Source organism: Pongo pygmaeus, chromosome 6 (assembly GCF_028885625.2).
Source record: "Pongo pygmaeus isolate AG05252 chromosome 6, NHGRI_mPonPyg2-v2.0_pri, whole genome shotgun sequence".
In the NCBI taxonomy this organism is placed as follows: Eukaryota; Metazoa; Chordata; class Mammalia; order Primates; family Hominidae; genus Pongo; species Pongo pygmaeus.
Window position 1 is genome coordinate 140,595,495 of NC_072379.2, and position 26,536 is coordinate 140,622,030.

General features: G+C 43.6%; 1 protein-coding gene across 1 annotated transcript in view; it reads right to left on the reverse strand.

The window, feature by feature from the left end:
- Positions 1–463: 463 nt before the first annotated feature.
- DENND11 (DENN domain containing 11) overlaps positions 464–26,536 on the reverse strand; it is a 45,104-nt gene continuing 19,031 nt past the window's right edge. Inside the window, exons 4-9 of the mRNA XM_054493757.2 lie at positions 17,516–17,669; positions 10,004–10,142; positions 8,906–9,037; positions 8,623–8,773; positions 7,885–7,953; positions 464–6,568 (exon numbers count right to left, since the gene is read on the reverse strand). Of these exons, the coding sequence (XP_054349732.1) occupies positions 6,373–6,568; positions 7,885–7,953; positions 8,623–8,773; positions 8,906–9,037; positions 10,004–10,142; positions 17,516–17,669 (841 nt within the window). The 3' untranslated portion in view covers positions 464–6,372. The remainder of the gene's footprint in view (positions 6,569–7,884; positions 7,954–8,622; positions 8,774–8,905; positions 9,038–10,003; positions 10,143–17,515; positions 17,670–26,536) is intronic.

Sequence of the window (26,536 nt, forward strand, 5' to 3'; positions counted from 1 at the left end):
TTTACAGAGCCACCGATAGCAATGTACTCTATACCGGTTCTAAATACATACTGTAACTTCCCAAGAGGTTAAAAATGAAATAAAAGTTTAGAATATACACATACACCAAATATATACCAAATACATAAAGTTTTAAACTGAACTTTGATAAGAGAGTTTGTAAAGTAAAAGGGTGGTGGTCTCTGTGGGATTCTAGAAGTTCCTGATGTGGTTAAGGGTACACAGCCCTGGCTCTTCTGGGTGGCGCAGTTATTCCCAACTTTGTTTCCCATTACCTGGAGAAAGTCTGTCCAGACCGTGGCTTCTAGAAGGACAGGTAGCAGCTCCCCAATCTCCATCATCATCACTGTAAGTGAAGTCGGGTTCAGCCCCCACAGGCTCTGCTCATGGAGTGGGCCACCATTCCTTCCTACCACAAACCACATTTCTCGGACTGGAGAAGGGATTGCAGCACGCATGTTCATGTTAAAATGTGAACTTTAATTGTAAAAATCATTTTCTGTAAATATAGTTATATCAACGTCTCTGCACACAACTTGGTTCAGATATATACAGATATGATATTCATAGATGTTATTTGTACCACAGAACAAAATCAATTCAAGAAACATTTACTCTTAGCTTTAGGATTAACCCCAGCTTTCTTTAGGCCTTAAAATTACCACCACTGGAAACAGAGAGAGAGCACGGCATACCTGGGCACACCAGTATTCAGGGCAAAATTTATGAAGTGTCTTACTAATTTCATAATATGAGGTAAAGACCCACAACAAAAATAGATTCAGTCTCTTGTATTGCTATAACTCTTAGGCTGGGTTATTAATCAAAATAGGATTTTTACATTTAAGGCGACAGGGAGGCTATGCTGATTCTAACTCAGAAAGAAATGGGAAAACAGTTTTTCTAAGGCTACAACTATTTGTTTAGGCTTATTTTCACAGACCTATACAAAAATTCAGTCAACAAGCTTTGGGTAAATAAAGCAAATTCATTTTGCTTTCCTCTGCTCTGTCCCTGAAGTCACTCATCCAGGTTGGCTGCTCAAACACCAAGAATCTCCACCATTCTTCACTTGACAGTCTTTGTGGACACGTTAGACCCAAACTTTTTTTTGTATAACACCATCTTAAAATTTTTTAGTATACTTTATCTTTCTTTAGTTTACCCAAAGGAAGGAGTTTTCACTCTAATGTCAATATATTTGCAACCATCCAACTCAATGACCTCTGTGTGGACTGTTCACTTTGTGGATCATCTCTGGCTCACTTAAAACATCCTGCCTCATCCCCACATTCGCTGACTGGCCTTAGAAAGCAAAGTAAATTTATTAGTCTAAATAAGCATTCTATAGCAAACGTAAGTAATTCACACCTGGCCTACTATGAAAATTAAATTTTCTGAATTTAGATCATATTAGCTCTAAAAGCCCCACAGTATGCTAAAAATCAAAAATAAATTCTAAAAAGAGGAAAGCAAGGCTTTTGTCTCCATCATCATTTCTTTATATAGCACTAGAAAATTCTTATTCCCCTTCTAAATTTGCAATTTCATCCAACTGCCCCTAACTTCTAGTTCCAAAAACAAATTAAAGTGCCAGTTATAACACTACCTCCCACTCCCACCTCTCTCAAGAAAGAGGCCTAAAAATAAGAATGATGACATTTACCCTTTTTTGTACTAGAGCTTTACTGAAGGTTGGTATTTTTATGTCAACCTTCCTAGGACTGTCAAGTCTGCCTCCTAAAGAGCGCTGTCAGGATTTCATAGCACAATCTCCTTATTCACTCTCCAAATTATTTACATAGTAAAACTTCTATGGGGTCTCAGCCACCACCAAATTACAAAACTGCCCATTTCTTCTAGAATAATAGTTTTAAAATTTCCTTCCATTTCAGTATATGCATACTCAGTTCATCACATAATAATATCAATAAAAAAATAAACTTCCATTTCTTATAAGAAAAACATTAACTTAATTCACAGTTAGCCTTTTCCCACAACACTCAATACTCCAGTAACTTCTAGGAAGAGAGGTATATTAGTAATAAAAATGGAATATTAAAAATCCATGACTTGGGAGTAAACGGAGCCCTTAACTCCTCCTCTCCCGCTACCTGAATCACAAAAGGGTTTTCCTGAAATGAGAGGGCACGGGACTGGGGTCAGCAGGATTCTCACCTCGGTCTAACTACAAGGTTCGGGGAGAAGACAGGAGGGCTGGCCATTTGGCAGAATCCAAGCCTACTAGCTTGGGATCTATTAGGGAGATAAAAGCCCATGCCTGGCATGTTGGTCCCCATTCTAATTGTCTTGCCCATGTTAGACCTGTCATCACACTAAGGCAAGTTCACTGCCAAGCTGAGCATGATCCTATTCATCCACCTGCCCCTCCTCCTTTACCTCTGCAAGGATGGCCTATACAGGGACTGGAGAAAGCATCTTAATCCATTCCCTGGGCTATGCAGTTGCAAAGGGAAATAAATGGTCCCTCGGGTCTCTGCCTCTTCTCGGAGGGTTGATGTCCTAAAACTGAAAGCCTAATTCATTACTGTCCTTTACAAAAGCTTCCCTGAAGGCCTCAGTTTAAAGGTGAGTGATTTCATCTTTTATTGCATTTGAAGGGCTTTCAGTGCATCAAGACTGAGAGCAAATTCATCCTCATAGCCACCAGAACGAAAAACAATGATTTAGCTAAGATTTAATTTATCTTGTAGCTAAAGTATCATCGGTAGTCACAGGATCAACAAATGTTCACATGTGGCATCTGGAAGCATGTGCACCTGTGTGCTATCTTAACTTTCTTGTCTTGACTTTAAAGTGGAATAAAACAAGTTATAGATGCAAGTTCCTATGCTAAATTACTTCTATTGATACATCAATGATTTCAGCTTCCCTCCCCCTAACCAGATGGAAGCACAGATGCTATAATGGATAATGGATATGGAAGGCAAAAGCCTTCTAATTCATTGCAATCATAATTTACTGAGGACTGTACAGGTCCCAGGTGGGACACTGACACTGGAATGGTCTCTACAAGGCATAGGGAATGTTTCATGTTTAAAGGCCAAGCAAATTCTAAACACATAATTTGGGCCATACTTTTAGTCTGGTAGGGGATAAGCCCTACATTTCAAACTCCTTGTGGAGAGTCCTAAGCCAGGGGCCAACTGGACATTTTCCCAAAGGCTGGGTAGTATCATCTGCTGAGCCTACAAAATTGAAAACACCCTCTTGAACAGGCCTTTGTCATATTTTACATGGATACCAACGAGCCCCAAACCTGAATTCTACTCCCACCTGGAATTTCTTCTGACTTATTCAGGAACAAGAGGGCAGCCCAGCCAGCATCTCAGGTCAGCAATTATTTCCAAACTGGCACACAGTTCATTTCAGTGTGGCATGAGATCAGGCTGACAGCTTCAATGGAGAACTAGGCCTGCTCAGGCAGCCGAGGGCTGAGGCCTGGCAGGAGATGGTGGCAGAAGGTATCACACCACAGGTTTCCAACCCTCCTCCAGGAGGCCAAAGGTAATCATAATCCCCGCCCCTAAAAAGCTTACAGACCTAGGACTCTGTGAACGATGTTCAGCACTTTCTTCTGAACAAAAGCAGATGGTTTCTCAGAAAATATTTCAAGACTGGCAGAAAAGCAGGTCCACATGGCTCCTAGCTTCTGCTGCCACCGTGGGATTCCCTAATAGAGAACTGGTAGCAAAGGATCCTGGGTTGTGCCTGTTAATTTCTCATGTTGGGGAGCAGAATCTGGCACAGAGCAAGGCTTCAAAAGGTGATTTCCGAGGCCACAGGCTCCACTTCATAGCCCAGGCAAGACATACTCTGAGGATGCTTAACAGTGGCAAAGGTAACCGAAGAGATAACGCACACGCTGTTCAGCCAAGCAGAGGCTCTGCACAAGATTTCTGGTCCCGTGAAGAAGCTGGCAAGGTAGGGAAGGACCAATTTATTGGAATCTCTCTTAAAGGGAGATGTTCTGCATTGGGGTCAGCTGAGCCCAAGGCCCCTGTGACCTGAAACATGGCACTGCCTCACTGGCACATTCTCCTCTGGGGCCACCCGTACCCTGGCCCTCTGCATGAGCAGGAGGGTGGACACGTGGAGATGTGAGACGGAAAGCTACTGAGACAAGCACAAAGTTAAGGGAACGCAGAAGCCCTGACTCACCATTCAAAGGAAAAAAACAGGAACTTCATTCTCACCCTGCTACATTTACACCAGCACTACTGAGCTTGCAGTTAAAACTGCAGTGTTTGCATACAGAAGGCTCGGAGCAGAAATGCCTAAAACAGCTCCTTCCGGCAGATTCCCTAATTCCAGAAAAAGGAGGTCGTCTTGTGTCCTCTAGGAGAATCAGACCTTTCCTTTCACTTCTACTCCTGCCTCTAACCACCTACCCCCAGCTTAAAACACCCTCAACCTCAGGATACCACGAAAAGTAACCATTACTTGGCCTAAGTTAGAAAGGACCCCTCAACCCTTGAGGGGCAAGAGGAGAGGGCTGCATGTAAAGGAGAAAAAAAGGTGAGGCTTCAACCTCGAAACACAGATTTTTTTTTCTTTTGTAAACACACACATTACTGAAATGACAGCAACCCACACTGCAGAGGAGAAAAGTCTATTAGCTGTACAGTTGACATTTCAATGCCCAAACTTATTTATATATTTACATAAACATGCTACCTTGATTAATCAATGTCTATTTGCATTTCCACATGTGAATTTCTTCAGTTTTGATATTCCATATGGAAGAGCTACAGTGAAAACACTTTTGAATAAAGCAGTGAACCCTAAGAACCTTGAGATGAGATGTGTGACCCACCATTTGAATGTTATTTCTCTCTGCTGTGTATGTTAGTCTGGCTGGGTCTTGCTCACAGACATGGATGCACTGACGGCTATTCCTATAGCCCAGCCAGGTGGGAAGGGGGAAAAGGAAGACATTATTTGTCACCAGCAACTCAGTATCCCAAGTGAAAATTCTCAACTATGGCCAAAAAGGCCTAAACTCGACCCACAGGAACTGGCTTTCTAACTGGTTAACAAACACGTAAGCTGCCCTCCTGCAAAAGCCAACCAGAGATCAGGCAGGTGGCAACAGGACCCAACCTAGAGCAGAGCACTTCAGAAGAGGATGGATAAATCCATCGGGGATGCTCAGGGCTTCCTGACCACTGTCCTGGGTGAAGGCACTGCCACATTTTCTCTCAACAAATCTGTTATGTCCCTGGATCCAATTATTTAGGCTAAGGAATGTCACCTCTGCTAAAGAGAAGTGTGTTTGTGAGGGGTCCAAAATGATAAACAGTCTTGTTAGCATCATGCCCCACCCTCTGAGTTAACCAGCTCAGATCCTTGCTAGATTTTGGAATCCAGTAAATCTGTGTTGACCCAGAGGTGCTGCTGCTAATGCCTCCAGAGAACTCATGTCCAGATGAAGAGACTTAGAGTGGCTTCTCCATCCTGCTCGAACTTCAACTGCTCTATCCTCCGGTAGCCCAAACTTCAGCCTTTAAAAATACCCAACTTACTCCAAGAGCATATTGAACCCTTAAGAGACTAAATTGGAAAATTAATTTGCTTGCAAGCTCCAAGGCCAGCATTGGCCCTTAGCAATTCACCAATTCATCCCAAGAGGAGGGGTTCAGAGAAAGAGGAACATTACATTGCATGGCCACCACGAAGTTACTTTGAGGAAGGTTTCAAGGCTTCATTCTATAATTTTAGTTTTCAGCTCACTGATAAGCAACCTCTTTCATTCTGACCATAAGCTAAGCTCATATTTGGTGTCAAAAACATCCTTTTTTCCCCTCTTTGTGGTCCCTACTCAAGTAAACAGAGAAGACATAAAGTTGCCCTAATGAACAAGAAAAGGGATTTGATCCCAAGACCATAGACTCCTAGAACTACTAAAAACCTTAAAAGATCATCTGGTCTAGTTTCTGCCTTTAGGCAGATGAACATCTAAGGCCACAGAGGACAGATGGTTGTCTTATTCTCAAATACATCAAGGGACAAAGACCACACAGACTTTCTGAACAGTCCGTCCCAATGTTTCCAGAGCTCAGCCTACTCCTAGTGATACAACCCCTATGACCAAGCCCAAAGGACCAGCAGTTCTGGGAGAAAGTGGCAGATTCCAATATCCTAACACGGCAGGACACAAAACCAAGGCGATCTCACCTTATCTCTAGGGAAAAGGGCAGAAAGGAAATTGCAAAAGTTATGTTTGTTGGAAAGTATAAACAATATTCCTTTGTGTCAACTTAATAAAAAATGAGGCCCTCTGGGGGCCTGGGGTGAACTCCAGGCTGCTGACATCCCACATCAAGCGGCTCCCAGTCCTGTTGGCTCCTCCTACGGGCAACAGGGGTTGTCGATGACCAGCATGACATCAATGCCATAGGCCTCCAGCAGGTCCAGGAGAAAGCTCCGGTCGCCTTGGGGGTCTAGGCCCATGCCCCGGGCATGCTCTGCTGTCAGAGTTTTGTCTTGACTGGCAGACACCTCCAACAAAGTCTGAAATATCCGGTTGTTTTGTTCTAGGAAAAACCTGCATTTGGAAGACAAGACACAGGAAAGGAAGGGGGGGAAAAAAGCTCACCAGGTAATCCACATATGGGGAACCAAAACTATACTGTTTTGTTTAATGTACTTTTCAGTGGATTCGCAGGTATCTTTTAAAAGAAGAAAAGAGTAAAAGTTAAATTATTCAAGCGCCACTAAGGTTAGCAAAGAAATCATTTGGCATTAATTATGGTGTGATTAGGGGAGATCTCAAGCAAGATGGCCTGTCAAAATCCATTTTCCTGTTGAGGGAAGTGACCGGGGTTTAAACACAGCCTGAGAAGAGGCCCCCAAACACTGCTTTTCTCTCTTTCTGCTTAGTCATAGGAGGAAGTAAAAATTCAACAACAACAACAACAAAATGAACCTGAGCCAACGATACCCTTGGGTGTTTGCTCTCCCTTGATGACTCTTTGGGAGGAGTGAGATTATGCATAGATCAAGATTTAAAAGTCACCGCTTTAGAGTGCTTTATGAACAAACAAGCCCCGTTCAGAACAAGCAAGCCCCGTCGGTCTAAAGTTGGACTAGACAGTCCAGCCCCATACAGCTCTCAGGTCAGCAAAGTGCCTGGTGCCTGAAGCGGCCCTGGGTACTCAGGAATTTCAGACACAGTGGCACATGTCATACCTGGATGAGACTGTGGCTGTGCTCAAGTCTCAGATACCTTCCACCTCAACAGGATGTAGGTTTTAGGAAGTTCTCTATTAGAATCAAGGTGCTGCACCTTTGTAGAAATGCCCATATTAAGTTTTCAACATCAAATCACAACCTCATCCCTGGAAGACCAAACAGGAAGCTGGGAGAATTCAGTTGATGCCACAGAAGGCTACTTCACCCAGCTGTCTAGGAATGAAATCAGTGCTGTGAGGTGGAAAGGCCCTGGCTCCTGCACCTACGGGGCAAAGAGATTTCATTTGATTCAAGAATTAAAATTTCAGATTATCCCTTAATATTCAGTGCAAGGAACTACTCTATTCAAAGGAGGCAATGGAAATGAGGAGTCCCTGAGTCCTGAGGGACAGACAGACCTTCCATGTGGTAGACGTCCTCAGTGTAAAAGCCCAACAAGACTCCTGTTTTCTCTTAAGGGTCCTGCTTCTTTCCCTAAGTCCTCTGGGTTCCCCTTAATGGCATTTCAGGGCTCAGGTCTGCCTCTGTAAGGAGCCCGGCTCTAAGTGCCCTTGGCAGCAATAAAGGGCATCCCTGGCCCGCAGTGAGTGACATCGGAGGGATGCAGGTCACTCAGTTAGTACCGAAGGGATCTCAGGGAGACCCCACGCCCACGGCCCCAGGACTCACAGCACAAAGAGGTCCTCTTCACAAGGGTTGTAGTCTTCTTCTACTTCCTGGGAATACAACAGCATCTGCCTGTTGGGAAGGAGATCACCGTGAGACTCTGGTACAGGTACCAGGACCCCAGTCACAGGTGAGGCCTCAGCCAGGCATCTTCAATGGGCCACCACCTCCCAGGAAGCAGCACCAGCCAGAAAAGGGATCAACAGGGTTTGGACTCAAAATCCCTGGGGTCCAGGGCCAGTTCTGCCCCTGGTAATCTCAGGCAAGTAGCAATCTTTCCTAGTTGTGTATCAGAAGCGGATGATGATGATGATAACATTTATTTCACAGGATCACCAGATTATTGAGAATGACATCAGATACATATAAGCAAGCTTCTAATACAGCGACCAACACAATGAAGGTGCTCAGTCAAGGTGCTTCTAAGCTGCACACACAGGTATATCTAAAGGTCACGTTGAGAGCATCTGGCAGCTAAGGTAATTTCCACAGATTCCAAAGTCCATGAGAAGAAAGAAACCAGCACCGTGGATCTACTCCCCTCCTATCAGGCCAGCATACAGGGAGCCTGGCCTCTTCCACTGCGGGGCTTCCCTTCATTTCCATCTCCATCCCAGGCAGCATGGACACTGGGAGAAATGTGTCAGGGAAGGGGCAGAAGACAGGCTTTGCAGAGACCCCCCACGCTGGAGCTGCCCTGAGGAGGGTGGAGCCCCTGGCTCTCCCCTTAGCTGCCGCTACCTCTGCTCGTTGAGCCGGCGGTACTTCTCCCTGTCAGCACTGTTGATCTTCAGCAGCGGCTGCAGGTGGTCGTGGTGTGTCTTCACATTCTGGTTATCCACGTAGACGTCATACAGCTCCCGCTTCTCCTCGAATATCTTCTCTGTGGTGCCTGTGGAACCCGGGGTTAGAGAGGTGGGAACCCACCCGACCCCACTGGGAAACAAGGCGCCCAGGAGCCCCATGTCTGGGAGGAGCAGGGCTGGGACCTGAGGGCAAGATGAGGGGAGGGCCCCGTACTCACAGGCCACATAGGACACCTCTACCTCCAGGCTCTCGATGTCAGCCACGTTCACGTAGAAGAAAGGCTTGGACTCAGGAATGGTGCCCCCGATACCAGGCAGTGAAACGTTGGCCAAGCAGCAGCAGCAGTACACTGTGGGGACAGAGGAGGTGAGCGGGGAGGGTCTGCCCCTCCACAGCCCTTCCTCCCTCGGAGCCTGCGGCTCAACACCTCTGCTCTAGGCTATCTGGTGCTTCAGGAACCAGGTGGTCCTGGCATTCTGAGGAGACGACGTGGCAAGCCTTTTGGGGTCCCATGGCAGAAACTGACCCCTCAAGGTGACGTCAACAACGTGCTTCCCAAACCCAATAAACATTTCTCAGTCTTTCTCTAGCTGGTCTTGCTTAGAATTTGACCTTGTCAGAACTCCGGCCTCTGTAACCCTTGTGTCTTCCAGTTCCCCCTTCTGCCTGTCCCTCCCTAGTCCTTTCTGTCCTTCTACCTTTCTGGTCCACCTCCTGTGCCTGGAACGCCCCTCCACACTTGTACTTTCCCCAGGTAACACTGTCCATCCTGGATATGAGTGCAGAAATAATCTACCACCCTCAAATCTTTATCTCCAGCTCAAACGCCCACAGGTCCCGACCCAGCTATGCAGGGTGGGCAGACACCCCTGCTGTGAAGGTCTCAAGGCAGCACACCCTCATCACATCCTACACTAACCTTATCAAGCCAGCCCCGGGCTCCTCCTCAGTCCCCCATCTGGTGGCCCCACCACCCTTGTTATCCTAGACTCTTCTTCCACTGCAACCTCACACACATCAGAACCTTTACAACCCAATCAGACAACAAGTTTTGTCCAGTTTCTCTTAAATACATCTAGAATGCATCTTCTCTGCTTTAATCCAGCCCTAATCTTTGGCCAGGCCACTGATATGTCATCCAACCCATCTTCTACATTGTCACCAGCGTTCACAGCCAATCAGGTCACTCCCAGGCTTAAAACCCCATCCCCTGGATGTGGCCCAAGCTCTTCCAAACTTGGTCAGTGACAGAAAGACTCAAGCAGTTTCTGCTCCAGGGATTTAAGCAGCACCCCTCACTCTGGCTTCTGGTTACCTCTATAGCACACCACGCCCACAGGTGGGGGAGAAAATATCAAAATGCGCTTTCGAAGTAAGGCAAATTTCCAGAGGATGAGGATCTGTTCTCCAAAGAACTTTATAAACTGAGACATGCAGCCAGCTGGGTGTGTGATCTGAAAAAATTGAGGGGAATAGGGAGGAGAGAAAGTGAGGAACAGCTTGTTAGAAATATAGCAAAAGGTATCTAATCTCCCCCTCCGAAATTCTAAAGTCCATCCAAACAGATACATTAAAAGATACTTATTTCCACACAAAATGATGTTTTTCACTTTAAAAGTCTTACCTTTAAACTGGATTTCTATAATACAACAGCTCCCTGATACACTGATGTTTGAGTTGAGAGATCATTATTTTACTCAGGAGAACAATGCAAAGGAAACAAAGCTAAATTTAAATTTAAAAAAATCAGAATAAAAGCATCTCTGAAGACACATTCCGCTTCAATAAGAAAACTCAACTCGAAAACATTACTAAGCACTGTTAAGTAATAACATGATGAGTAAACAGTCGCCAGTCAGATCCCAAGTCTATGGGGGCTGCTACTGTGCAAAGTGAGGTGTCTGCAGAAGTCACAGGTAGGAAGGAGCCCCTGGCATAATCCCTGCTGCACTTCACCTCTGACCACTCTTCCTTCTTTTTTTGAGATGGAGTCTGACTCACTCTGTCACCCAGGTTGGAGTGCTGTGGCACGATCTTGGCTCACTGCAACCTCTACCTCCTGGGTTCGATTTTCCTACCTCAGCCTCCCAAGTAGCTGGGATTACAGGCATGCACCACCATGCCCAGCTAATTTTCCTATTTTTAGTACAGACAGGGTTTCACCATGTTGGCCAGGCTGGCTTTGAACTCCTGACCTCAAGTGATTCGCCCACCTTGGCCTCCCAAAGTGCTGGGATTACAGGCGTGATCCACCATGACTGGCCCCACTCTTCCTTCTGACACTAACTGGCAACCCCTGAATTGCCTTCTAGGAACACTGAGCCAAAGAGTATCATAGGGGTTAAGAGCATAAGCTCTGATCCCAGGAAGAGCTGCATTCCAATCCTGGCCCTGCCATTTACTAACAGGGAGATCTGGGGAAAGTTAGCTAATGTTTCCGGTTCTCTATCCTTAACTGTGAAATACAGAATCGTCACCTACCTCGTAGGGTTATAAGGATCGCCTGAGACAAAACATGAAATAGCACATAAAAAGAGCCAATATGGGAGGGCCACTACTGTTGCTTTGAAAAACAGGAAGGCTTCAAACCCTGCGCCTTGTAAGCTTCGTGAAAGGTCATTTCCATGCCAAAGTGCCAGAAGAAAGAGCTCATCACCCTTCAGGGAGGCAGGCAAGAGCATTTCTGAGAGAGGCACCGACTCTCGGGCTGCGTGCTAGGGTTTAACAACTACCAGCCTTCAGGGGCACCTACACCTGAGCCTCAGGGCAGCCTCTGCACTCTGCCTGTCCAAGCCAGGGCTGTTCTGGGCCCTCCGAAGCTGCGTCTGCACTACCCGGAGAGGATTTCCCTTTCCAAGGCATCACTCCTGCACTGATACCATTCCCCTACCCCATGCCAGGATAAAGGCGACCCTGCACTGAACATGTCCTGTTTGCCACCCATGCCTACTCCTCTGCCACCACATCCCAAATCACGAGGAGGAGAGGCACCAAGTGACCAAGGCTGGTTGCATCTCTCCAATCACTATTTCTCATCAAAGTCTAACAGCAACCAGATAGGAAAGGGTGCCAAAGCACGCCCCGGTTCCTCCCAGCTTTCCCACTGGTTATCTTCAAGCTCCCAACTTATTCTTCCACGACACAGAGGCCAGGTGGGGCTTGCCCAATGTATATTTTATAGGCTAGTGGGAGACACAGGTAAACAAGCAATTAAAATATAGCCTGACGGGAGCCATGATGAGATAAGAACGGGGTTGGTGGAGCAAACTGGAGGGTGCCTGATCCCACTCTAGGAGAGACAGAAAAGACTTCCTGGGGGAAGTGATGTTGAAGCTTCGACATAAAGATGAATCTGAGGCCGGGCGCTGTGACTCATGCCTGTAATCCCAGCACTTTGGGAGGCCGAGGTGGGTGGATCACAAGGTCAGGAGTTCAAGACCACCCTGGTCAACATGGTGAAATCCCATCTCTACTAAAAATACAAAAAATTAGCTGGGTGTGGTGTCGCGTGCCTGTAATCCCAGCTACTCGGGAGGCTGAGGCAGAAGAATCGCTTGAACCTGGGAGGCAGAGGTTGCAGTCAGTTGAGATCGCACCACTGCCCTCCAGCCTGGGTGACAATGAGAGACTGTCTCAAAACAAACAAACAAACAAACAAAAACAGATGAATCTGAGGGAAGGTGTTCACATACAAAGGCCTGCAGGTAAGAGGGAACATGGCTCTTCTTGGGACCTGCAAGTAGTTCAGGTCCTGTGCCCAGGCTCATGCCAGGGAAGCACTGCCCACAGGGCCACCTCCTTTCTTCTAAAAGAGTCAGCTCTAGAGACTTCTCACCCCTCCTCACTTTACCAGGCTCACTGCACATGCAACAGAAATTTCTCCTGCTTTCACTGAAATCTCTTTCCCTTTTTCCAGCCTTGTTTCTCTGTGGCTTTTACAGAGATCTCTTTTCTTGATGTCTCCAGTGCGCACCTTCATGTTTTCCCTCCAACTTTTCAAGTCCATACTCCATCCTCTTTTCACTCCAATTTCTTTTTACTCCCTAACCACTGTCAGTTCAGTCTCCACAGCAGGCTCTGATAGACCCATGCCTGCCACTAGGGAAGCCCTCCACTCCTGGGGCCCAACCCCCCTCCCGGGGCCCAACCCCCCTCCCCTATATCCCTCTCCCACTCCCCCATTTTCCTAAGGGGAACATTTAGCAGCCACATCTGGACCTCTCAGAGAGGTCTTCCTCTTCCCTCTGCTTCCTTTCCAGTTTATTTTTTTCCCTCTGAAACAGTCCTATATCTGACTCCTACATTAAAAGCTTACTTCTTTAAAGTTTTTTTTTTTTTTTTTTTTTTTTTTGAGAGGGAGTCTTGCCCTGTGGCCCAGGCTGGAGTGCAGTGGCGCTATCTCAGCTCACTGCAACCTCTGCCTCCTGGGTTCATGCAATTATCCTGTCTCAGCCTCCCAAGTAGCTAGGATTACAGGCGCATGCCACCATGCCTGGCTAATTTTTCCATTTTTAGTAGAGATGGGGTTTCACCATGTTGGCTAGGCTGGTTTCGAACTCCTGATCTCATGATCCACCCGCCTTGGCCTCCCAAAGTGCTGGGATTACAGGCATGAGCTGCCATGCCCAGACTAAAGCTTTTCTTTATACGTGTGTTCATGTTGTAAAAATTCATTGAATTATATACCTATGATTTTTGAACTTATTTCTATAAAGTTTTATATTTCAATAAAAAGCATATATATATATATTATTTTCCATACATGACAAGTATTGTATCATATATACTATTTTTTAACTTATTCCTATAAAATGTTATATTTCAATAAAAACTGACAGATACATTACATTATTTTCCATCCATGACCAGTATTATTATATCATACATGCTATTTTTAAGTGCTGTCATTTTTTTTCCTGGTCCCTGCTTTTTTAATACATGTAAGCCTTGCCCTACCCCATCCCATACTTTACCACATCCGGGGAATACATATCTTAATAAGCTCATATACACCCATCAATACTTTCCATGTTTATGTCTGGGTGTGTGTGTGTCTCTATCTAGACAGACACTGTGACTGCTTAACAACAGTGTAATCATATCACATGTACAGTCGGCTGACCCTCTGTATCCCCTAATACCATATTCTCAGATTCAACCAACTGCATGCAGATCAAAAATATTTGGAAAAATAAAGAATAACAATAAGAAAATTTAATACATGTAAAAACCAACACAGTATAACAACTATGTGCGTAGCATTTCCATTGTATGAGGTATTATAAGTAACCTAGAGATGACTTAAAGCACAGAAGGACCCTGATTTTACCATGATTCAACTTACCAAGTTTCCAACTGTATGATGGGTTTATTAGGATGTAGCCCCACGTTAAGTCAAGAAGCTCCTTAAGACTTTGATGGGATTATGGCTTTTACTGAATGCGCATTGCTTCTGCACCATCATAAGGTCGAAAAATCATACATTAAATGGACCCATAGTAAGTCAGGGACTGTCGGCTGCGTTGCCAGCATTAAATGCACTTTTGACTTACAATGTTTTCAACTTACAATGGGCTTATGAGGGTGTAATCCCACAGTAAGTTGAGGAGCATCTATATATGGGAGGATGTGCATAGGTTATACGCACATACTACACCCTACTATATTGGGACACGAGCATCTGCAGATTTGGGTGTCTGAGGGAGGGTGCCTAGAACCAAGGCCCTGCAGATACCAAGGGATGATGAGTTTTCTGCACCTTGCTATTCTCACACAAATGCGATCTGGTGGTCCTTCCATGTCACCTTCTTATGCTCTAATTCACTATTCACTACGGCATTCTAGTTTTCTACCACTGTGAACAATGTTGAATTAAATCTTGTTACACATACGTCATTCTGGTGGATAGATCCTGAGGAGTAACGTTGCTGAAACAAAAGCCACACGTTTTATTTATTTATTTATTCATTTTATTTATTTATTTAGAGAAGTCTCACTCTGCTGCCCAGGTTGGAGTGCAGTGGTGCGATGTTGGCTCACTGCAACTTCTGCCTCCCGGGTTCAAGCAGTTCTCCTGCCTCAGCCTCTCGAGTATGTGGAATTACAGGCGCCCACTACCAAGCCTGGCTAATTTTTGTATTTTTAGTAGAGACGGGGCTTCACCATGTTGGCCAGGCTGGTCTCAAACTCTTGACCTCAAGTGATCTGCCCGCCTTGGCCTCCCAAAGTGCTGGGATTACAGGTGTGAGCCACCATGCCTGGCCGTGTTTTTTATTTTGATGTGCTGACATACTGTTTTATAAAAAGAAGACACTCCACATTTGTATCTGCAACCATGACAGTACCCTCTTCCCTGCATCTCCTAGGGTCTAACAGTTATGTTAATGAGCTGTCCTCAAAAGAATGGGCCATTTTCTTTCTCTCTTAGTCCCTCATCCCTGGACTCTTATGGGGAAGAATACGAGTACATTTAGGTCAGATGCTGGTCACCTCCCTGTGGATTTGGAGATAATTCCAATAGAAATTAGACTCTGAAGGAAAAAATGGGTCTAAGTTATAAGCAGCAGAAAGAGAACAGGACTCAGGTCAGTGCAAGCCCAGAGTACCTCTAATGGCCCTCTGACCATTTCTTAATGATTGTCTCTCAGCCTATGCCACGGGGTTGGGAAACCTGCAAATGACAATTCCTAAACTCATATGCCAATTGGCTTCCTGTTAGAGTTTTTCAATGGAGAGCATGGACTGTAGATTGAAAGGCAGTCCTTTCTTGCTCCAGCTAGTATTTCTCCAGCAGCAGAAGATACCTATGACTCCAGCCTCCAGCTTTCCTTAGCATGCACAGCACAGGTGGAGCCACACCTCCTGAGAGGTCCCAGCATAGATGTGCAGTGCCTCCCTCAGCGATCTGAGCACTGACTGTGCAGGGACCCCTCCTGCAGGCTCCCGTGGTTTTGATCACTCTGCTTCTCTTGCTTTGTTACCCTAGCCCTAGGGAAGGGTGGCAGGCAGCCTCTAAGATAGTCCCCAGTGATCCCCACCTCTTGGTATTTACAGCCTTATGCAATCCCCTCTTGCTCTTGAGTAATTTGCTTCTAAGAAAATATGGTGACATTGCAGGGCTGTCACTTCCAATGATTAGATTACAAAGGGTTCTGACTTCCATCCTGCTAGTACACTCTCTTACTGGCTTAGATGAAGCAAGCTCACATAGTGGAGAGACCCATATGGCTAAGAACTGAGGGGAGCCCCCAGCTAACAGCCAGCAAGGTACTGAGGCCTTCAGTTCAAAACAGCCCTTAAGAAATTCGATCCTGCCAACACCCATGGTCTTAGAGGTGGATACCTCCCCAGTCAAACCTTCAGATGAGCCCATAACCCTGGCTGATACCATCTCATAAGAGATTGTGCCATAGAGAATCTGGTTAAGCCATGCTGGGATTCCTGACTTACAGAAGCTGTGAAATAATAAATATGTACTGTTTTAAACCATTAATTTGGGGATTTGTTCCACAGCAATAGATCACTAATATACGGTGTTAGTCAGGCTATTATCTATAATTACTAAATATGGGTTACCTATTCCTTTTTTACTCCTTCAGCCTTCCAACTCCTATATTACTGATTTCCTGTATTAAATTAGTTTGAAATACCTACATGGTCTCTTTTCCCGGTAAATCCCTAATTGGTACTTACTAGGATTCAAGTTCCAAGGTCTACTATTTAAGGCTCTCTACAATCTAATTTCAGCCTATTTCTCCAATCACTTCCCTCATGCCAGCTGACAAACATTTAATCCCAGCCAAATTAGTTTGCTCATGTCCCATGAAATTGTCTTGCATTTTTCCGTGTCCACATCTCTGTAAAGACAACGAAGTGGGGCAGGAAACATGCACTGGCTGTGGCACTAGACCTCTGTTTAAATCTTAGCTCTAACTTCTATTAGCTATAAGACCTAAAGCAAGTCACTAGCCCTTTATAAGCCTCGGTTGCTTTCGCTGGGGATTTAAAAAAAAAAAAAAACAAAAAAACATTTACTTTTATTTTAGAGAATGCTGCAACAGGTATAGATAAATAGCTGGCACAATGCAATAACTCCCAGAAGGTGCTGAGAAAGTGACAGACCATGGTTCTCACTGCTGCTCACACCTTTCCTGGTTCTGGAATCAGCATTCCTCACTTTCCACCTAGCCAAATACTCAGGGACCACGTCCTCTCCCAAGGCATCTTCCCAGAGTTCTCCCTTGGACTCTTGGCATAATTTCTCTACCAGGGGAGCCCTAGGTTTCCATGGAAATATCCTGTGACCAACCACAGGGGACAGAGAGGGAAGAGAAAGAGGAGATTCATGTTCTTAGTCATATTTGCACCCTTCCAACACCTAACGCTTCACTGGGTGTTTTGCTAACTGTAAATAGGCATATTCTAGTACCAAAGCCAAAGTACTTCCGGAACAAATACAGAATGAAGTAACATTAAAAGTGTCTTAACTAAGAAATGTCATACTTCTTCATCAGACTCTTCATCTTTAGTTCAAATGTCTAGTGTTAAAATATCAGAAGCAATCAACAGAATTAAATCTTTTCACAACTGGCCTATCACACACGCCTTTATACTATGATTACAGAAGTGTCTGGAAAGCATATCGTTAAAGATAACTTGCCTTATGTTTTAAACAAACCAAATGCTTATGTTGCAACTCTGTTCTATCAAAAGTAGACATTTTGTATGATCCAAAGACATAAATTTTTTATTCATTAAAAATTAATCAACAGCTACTATTCCCAGATACAGATCCAGTATCGTGTAAGAAAAGCAGGGCTAACCTCACCTTCATCTCAGGGTACATGTATCGGTGGATGGAAGGCAGCCAGTAGACAGGGGGCAGGCTGCTGCCTCTGCCAGGACCAGCATGGAGCACCCCCTTTTTGTCCTCATAGAAGGCAGCCAGATGAGAGTAATGTCCTGGCATCTCCAGCTGGTGCCTGCAGAAAAACACACAGGCATGCACACACACACACACACACACACACACACACACAGTGAGAACAGCCCTGGTCACAGCTCTGCTACCACTCCTACCCCCCGCCCACCTCAAGGGCTGTAACACTCAGGGGCAAAGGCCCTGACATACTCCAAAGATCCCCATTTGGAGGTTGCTTAGGTCACCTCCTTTGATGTTACAGAAGATCCTTAGGAAAACTTCAAACATGGGCCTGAAACTCCCTGACAGCACCATGGAACACATTCTTTTTCTCATGGGAAACAGACAGAATTAACAGACTATGACTAATGTCTATTGTTCTTGAGCAAGGTACGCCAGAGACTGGGTGCCACTTCCCAGAGAATGGCTGTTTCCTGTGAGAAGGGCCAGCTTGGAAGCCTAAAATTCCCTGCTTAAAGCCGCTCTTTGTTTAGAGAACTCACGCTTGCCTGCTTGCTTTGTTGTTATGGAAGAATACGGAGCTTACCCCCAATGTCTCAAATAAGGGAAAACAATTATTATTGGATGTCACCAGGGCTCATAATTTCTACATCAAGTATAATAATAAAGAAATAAAAAGCATCAGAATCTCTTCTCTGCCCGCCCCACCGGCTCGGGTCACAGAGCCTGGCTGTGGCTGGCCCTGCTGGCCAACCCCAGACCCCAGAACCCAGAAGGCAGCACCGACGCCCTGGGCCATTTCAACAGTGGAGAGTCCTGCCCCCTAGTGGAGCGCAGGAGCACTGTGAGGACTGTTTGTCACTCTATTTAATGGGGGTGTTATAGGTTGAATTTTGTCCCCACAAAAAAGATGGGGCCCCAGCACCTCACTCAGAATGGGACCTTATTTGGATAGCATCTTTACATAGGTAATCAAGTTAAAATGAAGTTACTGGAGCGGGCCCTGGTCCAGTATGAATGCTGTCCTTATAGAAAGGGGACTTTTGGACACATAGACACACACACTACAGCAAACAGCGGGTGAACGTGAAGACAGAGACTGGGATGATGCATCTACAAGCCAAGGAACCCCAAAGATTGCCAGCATCCACCAGCAGCTCAGGGAGAGGCCTGGAATGGATTCTCCCACATAGCCCCAGAGGGAACTCACACTGCTGAGACCTTGACTTTGGGCTTCCAGCTTCTAGAACTGTGAGACAGTATGTTTCTGCTGTTTTAAGCCACCCAGTTTTTGGCACTTTGTTATGCAGCCCCGGAAAAGCCCTAATTGAGGGAGGAATAAAAGGTGCCAAAACCCTCTTAGCCCATCTTTATTTTCTCAGTGTCCTACAATTTCCATCAATCAATGAACAAAAAGCAAAATATAGCTTCACTGAGCAAGGGAAACATCCTTAATTACGGTTGGCCCTGGAACAGCAGTGATTAAAAATAGGCACTCCCCGCTGCCACACCGCCTCTGCAAACTGCCACAGTGGCTTACCCCAAACTATGACACAAACTGTTCAGAGTCAAGATTTTCATCAACCAACTATAGCCTTCTATTCTCCAACCATCTCCACTCCAGAGTGATTTACAGCTCTTATATGTCAAAGTGATGACAAGAGACCTTCAGACAAATTTATCTTTTAAAAAGGAAAACAATCATCACTATATTCATATAATGATTACTAATGTAAGATGGACGATAGCTCCAATTTCAGGGATTCTATACATTTTAAGTTTTGACAAGGTGGTAGTCCTACTATAACAAATATAGTTCTCCTATAACGAATAACTGGTTGGAAGATGGCTGCTTATAATCACTTAGCTCACTTTTACAAATGTTCATAAGCCAGACAGGAAACCCATGGTCTAAGCTGTGTCTGACTATTCTGAGAAGATGGCAGATTTCAGATACTTTTTAGGGAAGTTTGTCAAAAGATGAAAGTCTGATTCACAGAAAATCATACAAAGGCAACTGTGTTCAAAGGTGTTTTTATTAGGATGGAATTTCCCTAAAAAGAACACTGAGAATCATTTTATTATATTTTAATACTACATTTTCTGTGTTATAGGGGGCTGTGTCAAGGGTAATTTATATTTTTTCATTCAAAGGTGTTTCATTAGGATCAAATTCCCCTAAAAAGAATACTGAGAATCATTTTATTATATTTTTAATACTATATTTTCTGTGTTAAAGGGGGCTGTGTCAAGGGTAATATTTTTTCATTTTCTAGGTTTATTGTTTGCTGATTTGCTGCTCAATTGTCTTTTCTGTTTGACTACATTAAACTGTATACTTGAACCACGATTCTAAAGAAAAGTTCAGTACAAAAGTTAGAGTCCTTTAGACAAAGAACTAATATGAGGATTCTGTCCTTTGATTGCCTCAGATATTACTGACTGATGGGACAGAACAAGGCAATGATATGGAATCTGAACATAGACACAAATATAAATTGGCAGTTCCTGGATGAATGTTAAGCAACTGTTGTATGAAAGACTCAAAATTTAAACACACTACAGATTTTGCAACAAACAAGACTGTCAAACCACAATATCAAGAAAAACCAAAAAGTACTGACACAAGGCTCAGAGTGCTGGATGATAAGTTAGTCTTCAAAGATGATGTCAAAGCAGCCCTTCCTGGTGAACTTACCTACAAGAATGCAGAAATTGAGAAACCACCACACCGAAATGCATGCCAAACCACCTATGGAAAGTGTCCAAGAGCCGTGACACTGTAAAAACTAGAGAATAACCGGCTCAATATATATTATTAATCTGAAGCCACAGGCTGCTGGGCCAGAGACACTGGGATTCTCAAGCCCACAGCTCCTTCACTGATAAAACACAGCCACATGTGGCCATGCAGATGCCCAGTGCAACTGACCCTGCCTGTCCCTACCACACTGGCAATAATTCATCCACGATCAGAATCAGAGATGTCTTCATGCAACAATTACACTTCACCACTCTGCTGTGTTAATTATTGGTCTGAACAGGCCGGGCATGGTGGCTCACGCCTGTAATCCCAGCACTTTGGGAGACTGAGGTGGGCGGATTGCTTGGGGCCAGAAGTTCGAGACCAGCCTGGCCAACACGGTGAAACCTGTCTCTACTAAATATCCCAGCTATTCGGGAGGCTGAGGCACGAGAATTGCTTGAACCCAGGAGGCAGAGGTTGCAGTGAACCGAGAGAGATCACGCCATTGCATCCAGCCTGGGTGACAGAGCGAGACTGTCTCAAAAAAAAATATATATATACGTGTGTGTGTGTGTGTGTGTCTGTGTATTTACATATGTGTACATACATTTATATATATTTATGTGTGTGTGTATATATATATGTATATATATATCTGTCTGAACAAATCGTCTTCTAGCTCCTGGCTTTGCAAATGCAGAAAAATAAGCACTCCCATTTACTGCGGGTGCAGGGATACTACGGCACCACCTTCTGAAGGGTAACTTACAGCTTGTATTAAATTGTACATTGTATACATCTTCTGATCCAGTGATTCCCCTTCTCGGAGTGAGGCCTAAAGCACTATTTCTAGATGTGAACAGTCATTTACTCACAAGGATGCTGATGTTCACAGTGGTGAAAAAAACAAGGAACACCCTAAAAGCCCAATAGCATGAAACGGTTAAATAAATTGTGATGTATCTATATATTGAAACGCTGTGAAACCACAATAATGTTGAGGACATAATTCATGATACACCAGAAAGGTTAATATACCAAGTTACAAAATTTACATACTGAATGACCTCAATAATCCTTTTTTTTTCTTTTGGAGATGGCGTCTCACTCTGTTGCCCAGGCTGGAGTGCAGTGGTGCGATCTCAGCTCACCGCAACCTCCGCCTCCGGGTTCAATCGATTCTCCTGCCTCAGCCTCCTGAGTAGCTGGGACCACAGGCGCACACTGCCACGCCCAGCTAAGTTTTTGTATTTTAGTAGAGACGGGGTTTCACCGTTGTTGCTCAGGCTGGTCTCGAACTCCTGAGCTCAGGCAATCCGCCCGCCTCAGCCTCCCAAAGTGCTAGGATTACAGGCGTGAGCCACCATGCCTGGCCAATAATCCTTTATAAAAAAAAAAAAAATAAAACGTGTATGTATAATATATATTTGCACATGGGAAAAGACTAGAATGGTATAAAATGAAATGTTAACATTAGATACGTCTGGCTGGTGAGATCAGTTTTTTCTTTGAGCTTTTCTCTATTTTTTAAAGTTTCCTATAATAACTATATGTTAATTTTATACTTAGTCATTTTAAACTTTTCACTATGAACATTTTCAAACATATACACAAAATGTAGAAAGAACAGAATGAACCCCATGTATTTATCATCTAGCTTCAATAATATTTGATCCATATGGTTATATCTATACCCTATACCCTACCATCATCACTTTTTTCCTAGAATGTCTTAAAGAAAATCCCACCTCATAACATTTCATTGACAAGTGCTTTGTAAGGCATCTGTAATTGACAAAGTCTGTTTAAATAACATAACACATAATCACCATGCCATTATCTCATTCAACAATAATGCCTTAATATAAATATCCAGTCCACATTCAAAATACAGCCACTGTCCCCCAAATGCTATTTTACAGTTGGTTTGCTTGAATTGAGATCTGAGCAAGGTAAAATGTGGTTATGAGTTGTAGGTCCCTTTATTCAATAACAGTCCCTCTTGCCTCTAATTTTTTAAATTATGAAATAGTTCTCCAATATCTTCTGATTAAGAAATAATCATTAAAAAGACTCTTTAGAGAGATACTGAGGACAAAAATTGTAGATGAAATACAAGTAAATAGGTTTGGAACATCATAAGTCAGAAGAAATATAAAACACAGATTAAGTGTTGCAGAAATGAAGACTAGTGAATTTATGTAAAAGTTGCTGCTGTATTCAAGTATTATCCTAACCTAGACCTAAGCTTATCTAACTGTGCTTCTTTCTTTTCCTCATACTCTGTCATACAAGTCTCTTCTGTTACCTATAGCCCTCTTTAATCACCAAGCTGCAAAACCTTTCTAGCTATGACTCAAAATCTAGAAGCCATAAAAAGATGAATGAATTCAAAGAAGAACACCTACATGACAAGAAGGTAATGTTAAAAGACAAATGACAAAGTAGTAAAATATTTTCAATTTATACAACAAAGAAAAAATTTCCGTATTGTACAAACTCCTAGAAATTAATAAGAAAAGGCCGGGCCTGGTGGCTCATGCCTGTAATCCCAGCACTTTGGGAGGCTGAGGCGGGTAGGTCACCCAAGGTTGGGAGTTAGAGACTACTCTGACCAACATGGAGAAACCCCATCTCTACTAAAAATACAGAATTAGCCAGGCATGGTGACACATGCCTGTAATCCCAGCTACTCTGGAGGCTGAGGCAGGAGAATCGCTTGAACCTGGGAGGTGGAGGTTGCGATGAGCTGAGATCACACCATTGCACTCCAGCCTGGGAAACAGGAGCGAAACTCTTTTTTTTTAAAAAAAAAAAAAAAAGTAAAAGAAATAGGAAAAGGTAAACAACAAAATGTAGCAAAGGCTAGAAATGGCTCACAGAAAAAGAAATACAAATGACTCAAACATATATAAAGGTGCTTAACCTCACTTATAAGAAAAATACAAATTAAAACTATACTGAGTTACTGTTCTTTTATCCATCAGGTTAGAATGTTCAAACTTTCATTTTGTGTTGACAACGTTGAGATGAAACAGGCATTCTCTTGCATTACTACTGGGCATGCAAATGGCACAACCTCTATGGGAAGCAATTTGACAGAATCTATTAAAATTACATATACATATATCCTTTGAGCCATCAATTTCATTTCTGAAAATTTAATATACAGATATACCCCTCACATGTGAAATGCCTGATATTCAGTGCAGCATCATTTGTAGCAGGAAATGGACTGGAAACAACCAAATGTCTATTAATAATGAACTTGATAAATGCTGTAATTCTATAGAAGGCATATGACACAGCTGAAAACAAGGAAGAAACTCTCAACATACTGATATGAGATCTTTCATACTGTTGAATGAAAAAGGCTAGGTGCAAAACAACACAAATAACATGCTATCTTTTCCCAGAAAAGGGAGACGGTAAGAATATACATTTATATTTGTATATATATACACACACACACACACTTTGGATGATACATGAGAAATGAATTATGATTACTGAGATTATTTGAATGGATATGGGAACTGGGTGACGATTTTTCACTTTATGTGAGTGGTAGTCTGCCACACTCTTCTTCCTTTAGTAATAGAACCTTCCAAATTTTAGATGGACACATGGACGCCCAGCTGAAGGCCACATTTCCCAGATTCCCTTGCTACTATGTGTGCCTAGTAATCAAGAACTGGTCAATGGAATGTGAGCAGAGGTGGTGTGTTCAACTTCCAGATCCCTCAAGTTCCAGATCCCGGAAGTTGAACACACCACCTCTGCTCACATTCCATGGAGCCAAGGTCTTTCCCTCTTCCTACATGCTAGAAAATGACAATGTAATGGGGAGGCAGCTTCTACCATGTGGATGAGGACAACACTCTAGAAAATGACATAACGTAAGACTGAATGACTCACGTCCAAGAATGACCAGTGGAACAGAACCACCTACCCACAATGAACTACTACGACTGCCATGCTGGAAAAGCTGTAATTCTATCTTACTGTGTCACTGTATTGGGGGTCTCTTCTTCATTACAGCAACTTAGCCTATACTCTAAAAGCCAAAAACGATACCTGGAAATGAGTTACTACAGTATCAAAAACCATATAGAGACACTGGCTTTGTTGCTGGAAGGGCAGGGTGGTGAGAAAATAGATATTGCAGACGAGAAAGCTGGCAACCCTTGTTACACTTGTAGCAAAACAACTGCTAAAACTTCAATAACTTGGGAGACCCTGTGTCATCTGAATTTGTAGCTTTATGGGAAGCAGTTGGAAATAGAATGCTGGTGTGTGTTGACTGCCCCTTGTATGCTTTTAGTGAGCTACTATAAGAATAAGATAAAAACAAACAAGAACTGGCTGGTTTGCAAGGAAAAATGGAATAAAATACAGCCTACTAAGGGTCATGTGTTCTAAATTTGGCAATATAAATCCATTGAGATTCCAACAATTTGGGACCCCACAGGGCTAGAAAAGCCAATGCTACTGTACCCCAAAAGCAGGAGACAGGAGTCTCTCTCAGGGCATCTATGAAAGTCTCCAGTTTATTATTCTTGGGCAGACAAGGGAGTTAGCTTATTTACAAAGATCACATTTAGGGAATCACCTCAAGGAAGTCATTATGAAAATGAGGGAGAAAGGGATGGGCCAAAAAGAGAAGCCAGTAACTATAATCTAGTCTGCTAATTAAAAACCATGACCCAAAGAAGATCTTTGGCCATGGATACTTTTACCTGGAACTGACTGGAAGCAAACAAACCAGAAGTCAATTTAGTTTTGGGGGGACATGTATTGTCACATGCTTGGCTTATAAAAGCCTGTGACTTCTTGACCCCTTAAGAAACCACTAGACCTCCAAATCTATACCAGCAGGAAAGGTGTTCTAAAGCTGTACAGCCTCAAGAAAGGCATGTTCTCCAATGCCCACTGTAGATGTGGTTATGGAGGAAAATGAAGAATCTTCTAGAAGACAAAGCCAAGTGCCATGGAGGAAAATGAACAAGGGATTCTACACAACAGAACCAAAGTTGAGTCAAGAGCACACTGACTCTGCAATTCCTGCTCAGCAGAATTTCACTGTTGTTATGAACTAGTGACCACCCGTATTTCTCATTCTTCCCTTTTCCAAACAGAAGCTTGTATTGTGGTTCCTCCTTTACCTCCTATATTGCATTTGGGAGGTAGGGAGTAGAGGGACTTGTCTATTCTTTTATAAGTTTTCAGGGTGAAAAGAACCATGCCCTGGCCTAACATAAAGGACTACTGCACACTACAGAGAAATCCTAGATTTTAGACTGGAAGCATGAACTGAATGAGACTCTATGATGTCTCCTTTGGGGTGGGAGGAATGGCCTCTACAAGTGGGAAGAAGAGTATACATGGATACCTGAGTGGCCAGAGGGGCAAACTGAAGCAGAAGCTGCTAACTTTTTCTCAAAGTCAAGTATTCCCTTCTTCCTGTTTGTAACCAATGCCCCAGAGTTCTAACCGGTCACAGGGTCACCCACCTAGTAAAGTAAAGTAAACACTGCTTCCCAGTCTACTTTGCTGTTGGGTGTGTCTCTGTGATTGAGGACTTGACAATGGAATATGAGAAGTGAGATATGTAAATTCTAGTCTTTCCTTCTTCCCTATGGGCTGAAATGCAAACATAATAGTAGTGACCAGCTTTTAACATTTGGGAAAGAGCACCTCACAATACAAAACCATTCTTAGGATATGGTGGAATAACAAGAGATGAATGTGGGTCCCTGAAAAATTGTATGGAACAGAGCAGGCTACCCAACTTGACCGCCTGCCTACCTCTACGCTATGACACGAGCAATAATCTTTTATCTTAATTGGGCCACAGTAATTTTGGGCCTCTGTTCTTGCCTTTTAGCCAGGACCCTATCTAATATAATACCACCTTAACATTTTTGGATTTTGAACCATGAAACTGTATTGCCTACTTGGAAAATTAGCTTTTTAAAAGGAATAATATTGTTTTAAAAATGTCAAAATCCCAATAAAATGGTCTTTTTTAGAACTTCATAATATTACTTCTGGGATAAAAAAAAAAAAACTGAGGAAATATTTTGAGTACAGAAAAAGATATATGTGCAAATGTATTTTCCACAGCTCCAAGAGGTAGAGGAGCAGCTAAAAAAATAAACAGTAAATAGAAACATGCTGCATGTTCAGCCACAGAGAATAACCAAGTAAATATATGGGAC